General features: G+C 37.7%; 1 protein-coding gene across 2 annotated transcripts in view; it reads left to right on the top strand.

The window, feature by feature from the left end:
• The first annotated feature begins 815 nt into the window (after positions 1-815).
• The window catches only part of LManII (Lysosomal alpha-mannosidase II), a 28,719-nt gene continuing 15,629 nt past the window's right edge, over positions 816-13,905 (top strand). The window contains exons 1-8 of one of the 2 annotated variants that reach the window (XM_045745360.2): positions 818-1,094; positions 4,264-4,366; positions 5,277-5,434; positions 7,944-8,053; positions 8,889-8,970; positions 9,292-9,415; positions 9,950-10,086; positions 12,429-12,562. In XM_045745360.2, the coding sequence (XP_045601316.2) occupies positions 990-1,094; positions 4,264-4,366; positions 5,277-5,434; positions 7,944-8,053; positions 8,889-8,970; positions 9,292-9,415; positions 9,950-10,086; positions 12,429-12,562 (953 nt within the window). In that variant the 5' untranslated portion in view covers positions 818-989. Of the gene's footprint in view, positions 1,095-4,263; positions 4,367-5,276; positions 5,435-7,943; positions 8,054-8,888; positions 8,971-9,291; positions 9,416-9,949; positions 10,087-12,428; positions 12,563-13,905 lie in introns of both variants that reach the window. The other variant, XM_045745361.2, reaches the window with a different exon arrangement.

Genomic DNA, 13,905 nt, shown 5'->3' on the forward strand with positions numbered 1-13,905 from the left:
ATTGACATATGTGGAGAGCCAGTGTCATAATTGATATGTTTGTTCTGCACACCGCCCCCCATCCAGTGAGCAGCGGTGGATAGGTTACAGTCACTTGATCAGTACCTACAATTAGCAAACTGGGGATATTTGGCCGAGACTTCTGGCAGCAGATCATTTTGAATGCCCTCACTCTACTGTATAGTCACTGTTAGGTTACACTGCAGAAGAGTAACTTGGGTGCATTAATGCCAAATGACGAGTGAATGTATCTAGTTCACCACAAATGTAAGTTGCTAAGTTAAAAAAAACATTAATTTGGGTTCAGAACCCACCGCATGCAGGATGGTTACAAATTCCATAAATCATAATTAAACTTAAAAAAAAAATGAATGAACTAAATAAGAATAGTGGTGTCAGTCTTTGTGACTCCCATGGCGATTGATAAGACAGCGATAACATGAAGAGCCAGCCATATCAGTTTCCTTTTGTCCACTTGGTGACACAATACCACATGAGAGATGTTCAAACACGCCGCCGCCTGTGTTCAGAACAGGACGGAGGATGGGCCACAGGTTTAATGATTAAGGGTAAGGAAGGGGGAGGCAGCAGCGCTCCGCCCAGTACACGCCCCCCTCACTCGCGGACACTCGCGGTTACCACCTCCCTCACATAATGCTATTATTTCTAAGTTAAATAGAACATTTTTGCCATACTACTTTCATGCATCTTCCGTACAGACTAAGATCACGCATTGCTGTTATATATTAAAGATTATCTACGTTTACTCGACCATAATGCGCAATTCACAGGCAAGCAAGCAAGCAACAATAGTCAGTGAGTGAGTCAACAATACATAGATGGGTGAGCGGCAGTCAGGAAGCCTTACTCACGTGGCAGCAGCAGGCGGCGACGGATGGTCGGTGTGTGAAGTTGTCTCGCCTCGCGTCCACTATTTCCACCTTCAGTGCAAGTGAGGAAACACGTGGTTAAGGAGGAGGTCAAGGAAGATGGAGATGAGTCTTGGAGATACCAAGAACAGGGGCAAGACCGCGATGTGGGCCGCTGGCTGCCTGGTTTTCTTCGCCTTACTTACTCAAGTCATTGCCAATCCGGTGAGTAGAATTTGTAATAATAATAATTATAGTAATTGTAATAGTAATAATAATAATCGTTGCAATATAAATGTAGATTATCGTTAAGTTGAAAATAAATTTTTAAAGATGACACTTGCTTGTAAGGGATAGGCATAAGTTCAATGCTTTGTTTGTCGAAAATTGGAGGCCAGACGCTTAGGCTAGCCTACCCCAAATTGGCAAGGTACTCACCTAGTTGTGTTTGCTGGGGTTGAGGTTTGGCTTTTTGGTCCCGCCTCAACTGTCAATCAACTGGATGAATGGTACGGGACGGACATGGGCTGGTCGAAGTTGACCCAAGTTAATTGCTTTAAGAAATATCAGCAATTATAAACAGCCCTAGGCTACTTTTATGGCGGCTTCATGAAGTCAAGTGTGTGAAATATGGCGGGTGATTAACTTGGAGTTGTTACTCGTAAAGCTAAATAATGAAAACGGAAGAGAAGAGAAAGCAAAGCAAAGCATCTGAAACCATACATTTGTGTCTCAGAATGTTCGGTAATACGTTTATTGTTTGTGATGTGTGTCTATGTATGTATTAACACGTTGTACTGAACGGGGTGAGAATAGCTTGAGCTACCTCATCCCTTTGTGTGTATTTTACCTCAATAAACTTATTTCAATTTCAATTTCATACATCTGTTGCAGTGTTTCTTGAGGGAGAGATAGAGATATAGCTAGATAGAGATATAGGTAAAGAGATAGATATATAGTAAAAGAGGTAGATAGAGATATAGAGCGAAATATATATAGAGATAGGTAGAGAGAAGGGAGACAGACAGACCCCCAGCAACGCCGAGAATCATGAACAAAATATTTTAGTCCAACCAGAATCATCGTCAAATAATTATAAATATTGTTCTTAACTAAAATATTAATATACGTTTCCGTTTACACGTGTATTCATTTGTTATTAAGTGGAGGGCGACCAACCATGGTACGTCCAAGCACATCAACCGGTTTATAGTATGTAGCCCCTACGTGCATATTGGCACATGCACTGCATATTGGCACATGCACGCAAACTCTTTGTTTGGTAAGAAATCCCACCCACACGCACACGCTCAATCATTCGCTCATACATGCTATCATGCAAATTTGGAATTAGCATATGTGTATCCTATATTTATTTATTTATTTATTTATTTATTTATTTATTTATTTATTTATTTATTTATTTATTTATTTATTTATTTATTTATTTATTTTTGTATACACAAGGTACATTGGGTTTGTGAGAATACATAGCATAGTATTTACAATCTTGTAAAGCCACTAGTACTCGCAGCGTTTCGGGCAGGTCCTTAATCTAACAGATAATTTTAAGTAGGTAAATTCTAGCAGAATTAATAAAATGATAACAGATACATTGCAAGAAAAAAATGAGATGAGAGAGATTAATAAGTATATTAAAGCACATTGGTATATTAAAGCTCTGATTGATTACATTGACAGCTTGATTGGTAATTTAAACAAGATTAATAGACACATAATAGATATATTAGTTTCGTGGACAATTCCTGAATTTACCTAAATTCTTGTCCAGTCGACGGCCCCTTTTTTATTTACACTGTAATCTTTCATATATAATAGGGTAGCAGCACATTGCTGTGTATACCTAAGCTTGTTAATAAAAAAGGCGCCTTGTCAAAGTACCCTACATTATTCATAAGGATTTTGTCCATTTGCATTTTTTATTTACGGAACAATTAAACCGGAAGTAGATATTAATTGTAATATGAACTATACATACATCATCACTGATTTACAAACGTTAATATGTAAGTAATTTAATAAAGGAAAATGCCACGTCATTCATAAAGGATCGAGCAATATAGATCACAGTTATTTCATTAAAAATATTTTCTTATTATTCCTGATAAGAAAGGAACCTTAGCAAAATAACCCAACAAGTACAACATATATGGACAAATCCTACATAACTATATAAGCCATCAAAGGTACCTTTTAATGTAGGAAAGAAAAACAACCATAGTTATACGTAAATACCTTGTTCAGCCTCGCACTGTTGCATTGATTTGAAGCTCTGAGATAAAGCATCTGTAAAGCTATAATCACTGGAGAAAGTCCAACGCGAGGCAGCTGTGAAAATTGCGAAACTTACCTGGATAAACTGACAAGCTTTTCTACCAAAGTTCTGGCCACACTACCAAAGTTCTATCAAAGTATTGATCACACAGACACATTAAAAAATGATGGGTTTGGTTACATAATCCCGGGCCATTTCTTCACACATGACGCATGCCGGAGGCAACAACCTCATATACGCTTGCAAATTAGGTTGCTAAGCCACACTGCAGAAAACCCCTAGACTACTTGTATAATTAGTCTTCCAAAGAACTAACGCTCACACGATGAGTATGCGATGCACGATGCACTACCGCTCACAAGATGAGTATGGGATGCACTACCGCTCGCAAGATGAGTATGGGATGCACTACCGCTCACAAGATGAGTATGGGATGCACTACCGCTCACATGACGAGTATGGGGTGCACAATGAACTACCGCTCACAGGATGAGTATGGCGTGCACAATGCACTACTGCTCACAGGGTGAGTATGGGGTGCACAATGCTCTACTGCTCACTTGATGAGTATGGGGTGCACAATAAACTTCCGCTCACAGGATAGATATGGGGTGTCCAATAAATCCTGAAAATACAGTTTCTTCATTGAAAAATACCGAGTTTGCTTAAAGCAATAACACTTGCGCCTAAAGGGAAAGTGAGCGGGAACAAAAAAGGAGGTCCAGTCACCCGAACGTCTATGAGAGAGCCTTCCCAGGATAGACGGTCAAATTAGTTTACAGAAATGCTGGGTGTGGCGTAAGGTGTGAGTATGTGTCTGTGTATGTGTGTGAGTGTGCGTCAGGTGAGAATCCTGTGTACTTTGGCTAGGACATGACCTCCTACTGCTAATCCGGTTACGCTTATTGCTGACGTCTTGTATAACATTTACATCACGTGTCAGCGGTCACAAACATTTAATGCGAAACCCCCCCCGGCTCCCCACCCCCCTCACAAGCAATAGGCTCGAATAAACAGAACGCGGGGAAAGTGGCATCCATCATCAATATCACAGAGATGTGTCATCCTGTTAACCGACCTTGTTTCTTTCGTTTTCAGACATGCAATCCTGGAATGACAGGCTTTCTTAATGTGCACCTTGTCTGTCACACGCATGATGATGTGGGCTGGCTCAAAACAGTTGATCAGTATTACTATGGCTGTAAGTATAGAGTTCCGTGGGACAGATTAATTGTATTTTCAATATATCATAAAGTTCAATGACATAAAACATAAAAACATTATATTTTATGTCATTAAAACATTTCTAAAAATCTGTATATTGTAAAAAAAAAAAAGATAGGAGGTAGAATTACTAGTTGACAGAGCCCGAGTGCATGGGGGAATTGTGTGAAACCCCGGCAAGTCTTCAGTGGAACTCTTGGGACCCTTGTGGGTACAGTAGTACTTCAGGTTGCATTTTTTTTTTTACCATGTGGTGCAGTCGACTAGAGCGTGCCTGGGAACACCCAGCGCATAAGTTCGAACCCCCCATCAAGGCTCCTGTTGGATTTATTCATTAATATATCACATTAATGTGATTTCATTGTGTAGTGAATTTATATATTGTTAGAAATTTGCCATAAAAACATTTCAACCAATCTATATACTATATTTGAAAATCTTTCGTTTCGGTGTTCGATTTATACTCAAATTGACCTAAACATTGCAGAGAAATGTTGGCTTTAAAATCCTTTTCTAAATGTACAAATGAATTTCTGTTCCTTGCAGCAATTGATATTCAGAGGGCGGGTATTTCTGCTCGTTCCAGCAAAAAGTAACATTCAGAGGACGGGTATTTCTGTTCCTTCCAGCAAAGAATGACAATCAGAGGGCGGGTATTTCTATTCCTTCCAGCAAAGAATGGCATTCATAGGGCGGGTATTTCTGTTCCTTCCAGCAAAGAATGACATTCAGAGGGCGGGTATTTCTGTTCCTTCCAGCAAAGAATGACATTCAGAGGGCGGGTATTTCTGTTCCTTCCAGCAAAGAATGACATTCAGAGGGCGGGTATTTCTGTTCCTTCCAGCAAAGAATGACATTCAGAGGGCGGGTATTTCTGTTCCTTCCAGCAAAGAATGACATTCAGAGGGCGGGTGTGCAGTATGTGCTGGACTCCGTAATACAGGCACTCAAGGACGACATTGAGAAAAAGTTCATCTACGTGGAGTCAGCTTTCTTCTTCAGGTGGTGGGACAACCAAACAGCTGATATGCAGAAGTTAGTGAAGGTAAACAACGCGATAAGAAATATGCAGAAATAGGCTTCAGGTAACAGAAATAGCATGGGCCGGATGATATTAAATTAAAAAAAATCGTTATAGAGATGGTAGTTGATTGAAGAAGACACTGGGGGAGAAAATAAGCATACTAATTAAGTTGCCGTGGATGTTTGGGTGAGGAGGTTGGGATTGATTTTGAAAAGGGAGTTGGGGTGATTTTGGAGAGGAAATGGACAGCTCAGTATGCAAAACTGAGGACTGGTCTAACAGTGGTTTGTTAGAGATTGAAAAATAACGGTGCGGAAGTACGATAGTGGAAAACCCCCTATGAAATAACTAACGAGGTATTTCAAAACATACCTCTTTTGAAATACCTCGTTAGTTATTTCATAGGGGTTTTCCACTATCGTAGAAATAGTGCCTCTATTTCCTCCCTCTCTCTCTTCTTCCCCCCGTCCAATCCCAAATTCTTATCCTGACCCCCTTCCCAGTGCTATATAATCGTAATAGCTTTGCGCTTTCCCCCTGATAATTCCTCCTCTCTTCTCTCCTACTTTGGAGCTGAGAGTTAAGAGAAGGTTGAGGTTGTGATGACTGTTCTGTCTTGAGGCATATATGGAAAGGTGTTGATGTTAGCGTGGGGTTTGTTGGTGAATGTTTCGGAGAAGTTTGAGGAAGATGGATGTTGAGGAGCTAGGATTGACGTTGGGAGATAAGGTTGGGTAGATTTTGAAGAGGAGGTTGTGGTGTATGTTAGTCCAGGACGTTGCCAAGGTTGATAATATATGATGGCGATGCTAGGGTGAATGTTGGAAGAGGTGTGGCATGGATATTGGAGAGGATGTGGTGTAGATGTCCGGCAAGATCTCTGGTGTGGATGTTGGAGGGGATGTGACGTGGACATTGGAGCATGTATGCTCTAGGGTATGTGACGTGGACATTGGAGCATGTATGCTCTAGGGGATGTGACGTGGACATTGAAGCATGTATGCTCTAGGGGATGTGACGTGGACATTGGATCATGTATGCTCTAGGGGATGTGACGTGGACATTGGATCATGTATGCTCTAGGGGATGTGACGTGGACATTGGAGCATGTATGCTCTAGGAGATGTGACGTGGACATTGGAGCATGTATGCTCTAGGGGATGTGACGTGGACATTGGATCATGTATGCTCTAGGGGATGTGACGTGGACATTGGAGCATGTATGCTCTAGGGGATGTGACGTGGACATTGGAGCATGTATGCTCTAGGGGATGTGACGTGGACATTGGAGCATGTATGCTCTAGGGGATGTGACGTGGATATTAAAGATGAGTTGTTGATGTTTGACAGCATTTGGAAAGGATGTGGCGTGGCTGTTGGAGAGGATGTGATGTGGATGATGGAAAGGATGTGGCGTGGATGTTGGAGAGGATGTGGTGTGAATGTCTGAAAAGATCTGGTGTGGATGTTGAAAATGATGTGATGCTGACTTTGAAGCGTGTATGTTTTAGAGGATGTGGCATGGATGTTGAAGATATGGTACTCATCTAGTTGTGCCTGCGGGGGTTGAGCTTCGGCTCTGTGGTCCCGTCTCTCAACTGTCAATCAACTGGTGTACAGATTCCTGAGCCTATACTGGGCTCGATCATATCTACATTTGAAACTGTGTATAGAGTCTGCCTCCACCACATCACTACCTAATGCATTCCATCTGTTAACTACACTTGATACTGACAAAGTTCTTTCTAACGTCCCTGTGGGTCATTTGGGTACTCAGTTTCCACCTGTGTCCCGTTGTTCACGTACCACCCGTGCTAAATAGTTTATCTGAATCTATCCTGTCAATCCTCTTGAGAATTTTATAGATGGCGATCATGTCTCCCCTTACTCTTCTGTCTTCCATGGTGGTGATGTATGAGAGCATGTGGCATGGATGTTAGGGGAAATATGGTATGGAAGTCAAAAAAGAAGTTATGGTGAAGGCTGAGGGAAGATCGAGTAACCGAGGTGTGTAAAGGACTAAGATAACCAAAATGAGGGAGGAGAGAACGAGATTAAAGTGGTTGAGAGGAAGATATCAGGTGAATGTATGTCAGATGGGAGTAAATCAAGGAATCTTGGATAAAGAATAGGCTACTGCAAGCAGTTATAAACACAACTTCTGTTCATGCCAAGTACGTGTAGAGATAACAAAGGATTGGTGTACTGCACCTCCCTTCAGCTGACTAATTATGTAACATAATAATAATAATAATAATAATAATAATAATAATAATAATAATAATAATAATAATAATAATAATAATAATAATACAAATAATACAAAATAATAGTAATAGTAATAAAATAATAATAATAATTTGTATTTAAAAGTACTACATACAAAACATGATACATTGTTTGACTAATTGTTACAAAGTATGTATACTTAATCTAATATTAAAACAATTAATAAAATCACTAATACAGTACACAAAGCTTTATATTTTTGCTTGTATTGTCACTGGTGTAAAGCATGGTTGTTCTGCAGTTGCTTGTTGCCCGGGGACAGTTGGAGTTCATCAATGGGGGTTGGTGCATGAACGATGAGGCAGCAGCTCACTACAATGCCATCATTGACCAAATGACCCTCGGTCTTGCGTACGTAACACTTCTATAATTGCCGTTTTCTCTTTTTGGGCTCCTATATTATTAACACATCAATGTAACTTTTGTTCTTTTAATTATTTTAGATGACATAGCATTAGAACAATAAATGAACAATGAATTAACATTTAAACATTTATTTTTTTAGAATGAATTAAAAACATGTTATAAACATGTTGTAAAATGTGTTGATTTGTCGATGCTGTATAATATGTGTTCTATAGACATATTGTGTAAGCATATACAAATCTATAATATTTTATGAACTCTTCATGACGTGTACATGCGTGGTGGCCTGGCACACGTGACGTGTGACGACTATATATGATTTGACTTTGTGCATTTATGTGAACACATCAACAAATGGAAATGTTTTCCTACTGGAATAAGTCTGACTTAGACTGTCTGAGGTATTGTTATCCTGTTTGACTGACTGCAAATGCCATGATTATAAAACTTATTAACTTACATGGTTAACTAATGCTACACAGAACAGCAACATTCATTAATTCATAAGTGGCATGTGTAATCTCTTCAGGCATAGGATTTATATAATAGACCTTAGTATACAGCTTTCTGCCTAATGACATGCCCAATAAATAATGATTACAGGGTAAAACCAAAACTTTAATAGCAGGTCATAACAAAAGCTTTATGCAGATAAAAGTTAAAGCTCAGTTTGTTCCATTCACCTGAGCTGTATGGGTCTTGAACCATGGACCCCTCGTGTGTGAGGCCTAAGCTTTATCGACTGGGCTGTGAGTAGTCTTAATAAGGAAAGTTTCTCACTTTGTTATTACTGTATCATAATTTACCTTGTTTCCCTTAGCAAGCTGAACACCACCTTCGGTGAGGAGGCTCGGCCTACGGTGGCCTGGCAGATTGATCCATTTGGCCATTCCCGGGAACAGGTTAGAAATATTTGCTTTACATAACCATTTAAATAGCCTTAAGTGTCAGAGAAAGACATTTAACATTCATGGATGTATTTTATAATTTTCTGAATAGGGTAAATGGCTTACAAAGGTGCTTTATACACCTTGGTAAACCAATTACTGTGCGATGTAGTACTGTACATATAGAAATACAGTATGTACAGTACTGTATTTCATTTTACTTATACTGTATGTGGTATATCAACTTTACAATAATTTCCTATTTAACTTACACTTTCACAAATAATGTATTTGGATTACTGTACAGTACTGTATATGTTTATGTACTCACTGCAGGCTAGTTTGTTTGCTCAAATGGGATTTGATGGACTGTTCTTTGGTCGTCTTGACCATGATGACAAAAGTACCCGCTGGGCCGAGAAGACTATGGAAATGGTGTGGCAGGGAAGCCAAAATTTAGGTATGTTCCTGAAACTGTGCTTTCAACCCATGACTCACCACACTGCACCAGTGTTTTTACTTTTTTTGTACATTTTTTGTCATATATGTACCTCCTCTGTATATTCTAGTTCTAATGAATAATTTTTTGGTTATGTTTTATTTTCTGCAGTCTTCATTAATAAAGTTGTGCAACTATGCACTAGGCCATCTATTGATATTTGTTACTACTCTGTTGTCTTCGATTGTCTGTACTGTGCTTGTACTCCCCATCAGATCTGCTTGGGTAATTCCTTCTTTAAGTGATAAAGAACTTTATTTCATCATGAGTGAACTTCTAGTACAGTTCTGGATAAAAAAATTCTATTATTATTAATTATTATATATTATTGTAGTAAATTAGAGGAGATAACATTGCAGAAATGGGCATAGTATATTGCATAGCATAAGGTGGCATTATATAAAGTACATAATTACTTATGCATTTTGAATAGGTTTTATTTTATCTTAGTTACTAACTTGCAGTTCTTTTCCTGTGCATCACTGGATTCTAAAGGTAAATCAGCTTGGCTCTTCACGGGAGTTCTACCCAATGGCTATGGACCCCCGAGTGGGTTTTGTTTTGACATACTCTGCAACGATGACCCTATCATGGACGATCGTCGCCTTCATGATTATAATGTCAATGAAAAGGTAAACATGTCATTTACCTTTAATTACTGTGTATGGAAGAATCATTCATAGCCAGTGTCTTCTACATAATTGATGTCTCCATTAATTAGTGCATCACAGAACTAAATAATTGTAAAAAAATGCAAATTAATAATGCTTATTGATTAGTATTAAGTATGGCAAAAGGTTTGGATTGCTTTGTAAACTCACTCTAATAACTCCTAATTGTTAATACAATATGTAAAATTTAAATAGAAAGAGCACCAGTGATCATCAGAGCAACAGATATTTTTAGGGAAGTACAAAAATCTATTATTTGCACACAACACTAGCACTTTGCAAAATGGGAAGGCAAGTTGGGTCATTTGGAATAGGTCAATATGGGCTTTGGAGGAGACTCGCTCTGCTAGCCTTGATTATGCCCATCCACTAGCTGCCCAATAAATGGCCACCAACTAAGTTAATTCTCATATCAGGAATGATTGAAGGCCACAAGGCTAACAACACTGCAAACCAAACATGACAAGGCTGGTCACATCGAAAGTTTTAAAATACGGAACAATTTGGACGACATTGATCCAGACAACTTCTTTGAAAGGTCAGATATAATACAAACAAGGAGCAACAGTTTCAAGCTCAACAAGCTATAATGTAGGTCAGAAAACAGGAGATGCTTTTTCACCCACAGGGTTATTAAGACATGAAACTGCCAACCCACCAACGCCCTTAATGCCAAAACACTGCTGAATTTTAAAATCTAGCTCGATAAAATCATCAAGACAAATGGGGGCACCATAGACAAGCTGCTGGCTTCCTATCCTAATCATGGCCACTAGAGAGATTGTGCCCCTCAGGTAAATAACCCATATTTCTCCTATTCCCACTTCATGCCTCACCCTTTGGGGTATTCTTTTCCTATATAATTTATTATTATTATTGGTATTATTATTATAGTGCACATTCTCTGACTCGGTCACTTCCATACTGGAAGGCTCACAAGGTTACAACAAAGTTCTTGATCTATTGTCTTACTTGACACTAGAGGATAAATATTATGAAGACAATAGCAATGATGATAATTGCATATAATTAACTCACAACTTTTTACAATTATTTGCAGATTTTTGTACATAAAAATTAATGGAGATATTAATTCAAGAGGTAAGATCAATAAGAATAATAATTATAATTTAATTTATAAGATTTTATTTAACAAATAGATAAAATAATCGTAATTTTGGATCAATTGAGTGAATATGTACTGTATAGCAGTTTTTAGTTTAGTTTCTTATTTTGAATTCCATACTGCTCAGAAAACAGGATAAGTTGGAAAATGTAGTACAATACAGTGTAAGTAATTTGAAGAATAGTTAAGTACAAGTAATAGGACAACAATACATGCAGCCTATGTACATTACTGTGATTACAGAATATTATTATTGTTATTATTATTAAAAATAGAGTAGATTAGCTTGGAACAATACGGGCAGCTCTTTACTTTACACTCCTTACACTGCTGAACCACTGTAAAGAAAAAATTCTTATCTGTATGTCACTGAATTCACATTCTCCAATACAGTACTGAGTATATCGAGGGCTGCCTGTTTTGTATAGAGAGGAAATATGATAAAATAAGACACTACTATTCTGTTCTGAGATGTTGTTGTTGAAGATTCAGCTACTTGGCACATAAGTTCCAAGTAGCTCGGGCTATGGTGAGCCCATAGTGAACTTCTCTACTGAGAATTAAAGACATACAATACTGTGTACTAAATTTAAAGCACATGTATACAGGTAAGCACATTTTTGTTTCACCTTGCTTTTAGTTTCTTCCTTTCTTGTCTTCTTTACACTAACACCATTCATTCACATAGTCTATCAATCTGTGTCATAGCTGCACTATGAATGTTAACTGACTTAATTTAGTTCTCAAATAATGTAAGCTACTAAATTTACATGCAGTATTGTTATACTAATAAGAATATAAACAGATTTGTTAAATTGTTAAACGAATTGATGCATTGATATCTAAGTACTGTAGTACAGAACTGTACTGTCATTCTGATAAAAAATCTCCTTTAGCCTTTAATGATTGTCATCCATTGGCTTAAGAAAATATGAAAAGTAAATCCTCATGAGTCCATATACTGCACCTTGATAAGCTAATGAGATATTATTTGGTTATTCTTGCTTAGTAAATCATGAGTCAAAAGTGCTAATAAAGCATTGCTGATGGATTTTTACATGATACATAGTACAATAACTCAAACTTTTTTGTTGAAACTACTGAAACAGTTAACTCTTTCAATCAACTTAAGAATTTCGGATTCTTTAAATCCCTGTGCGATGATTTGCTTCGCCAGGTGGAAGATTTCTTGAAGGCAGCTCAGAACCAGGCTGAAGGCTATGCCACTGACCACATAATCATGACCATGGGGGAAGATTTCAACTACCAGAGTGCTGATATGTGGTATAAGAATCTAGACAAACTCATCAGGTAGGAACCATAATTAAGACTCAAATGACAAAATTAAATGATTTTTATAACTACATACAATGACCTAGCATTAACAGTTTCTTATTTGTGTAGTTCCTATGTGCTGCTTTTTTGCATATTGTTCTACGTATAACTGCTTGCATTTTTCACAGCAGTTGTTTGAATTCTCAGTTAAATCATATTTTAAATATACAGTACAGCATATGATCCCTGTTCCTAGTCACTCTTTTTTTGTCACTAAAATTTCTCACTTGCATGGAAATTCTCTGTACATATGAATTTAAGAATAAAAGAACTGTAGAAGTGTCTGTAAAATTGTTCAAAGCCACCCAAAGCCTCTTAGAATTACATAAGCAAAGAAGAAATGTATATATATATTTTACTGTAATGCTGCTTCTAAAATTGTAGTACATGAAAAAAACTTAATTTTACTCTGAAATCAGATAATTTTATAACAAAATATACCAAAATTGGTGGTGGGTGACGCCGAAGAAAGTTGACAATTTGAATGTCTCATCAACTTTCTTTACCATCACATACCACCAGTTTTGCTATATTTTGTTTTAAAATTATCTGATTTCAGACTAAAGTAATTTTTTTTCATGTTCTACATATTGGTCTCATTTCATTCAACATTTAGCTTATTTCTGAGTAAAACTATGTTTGTTCATATTCTCCATTCAGCACCAACATTTTAGTAAGCAAATGTTATATTTTTTCTTTATTTATGCAAATTCTAGCAGGCTTTTGGTAATTCTATAGATCACTTCAGAAGGCTTATTGGCCTATTCGAGACAGCGAAAGGGGCTTTTGCAGTTCCCAGTAGTCTTATGTCTGCATGTTCTTTTGTTATATTATTTTCATGAGCTAGTTGCTGCCCTTGTTGTATGCTCACATGCTAACTATATGTATCCTCACATTTTTGTTATTTTCATTATTAAAAGCATAAACCCCCCATTAAGTAACTCGGGCATGAAGTATAGTTCAAGTGCAAGAGAAACAAGCAACATTGTAATAGGATGACACACATCTAAAAAGTGATGAAAATGTATGAAAATGGTGGTTTTGTCAGGTCCTAGGAAGGCCTAGGAAGATTCTTGGAAGGCTTTGTCAATGGGTTCCTGTAGCTCCGGAATGTCACCGAGAGAGCCACCAGGACAAGGCATTTTTATTATATTCAATGCTGGTTTTATTTTTATCTAAGCCTTAAACTTTGTAAAGATATTTTTTTTAAGTAATATAGCCCTCACATTTGGCAAGGGTTTCTACATAACCCTAGAATTTCTCAGTTTTGGAGAACATAGATTCGGTGGGACACATTTAGCCACTTTTATACCAACTTT

The sequence above is a fragment of the Procambarus clarkii genome, chromosome 16 (assembly GCF_040958095.1).
Source record: "Procambarus clarkii isolate CNS0578487 chromosome 16, FALCON_Pclarkii_2.0, whole genome shotgun sequence".
NCBI classification, from domain to species: Eukaryota; Metazoa; Arthropoda; class Malacostraca; order Decapoda; family Cambaridae; genus Procambarus; species Procambarus clarkii.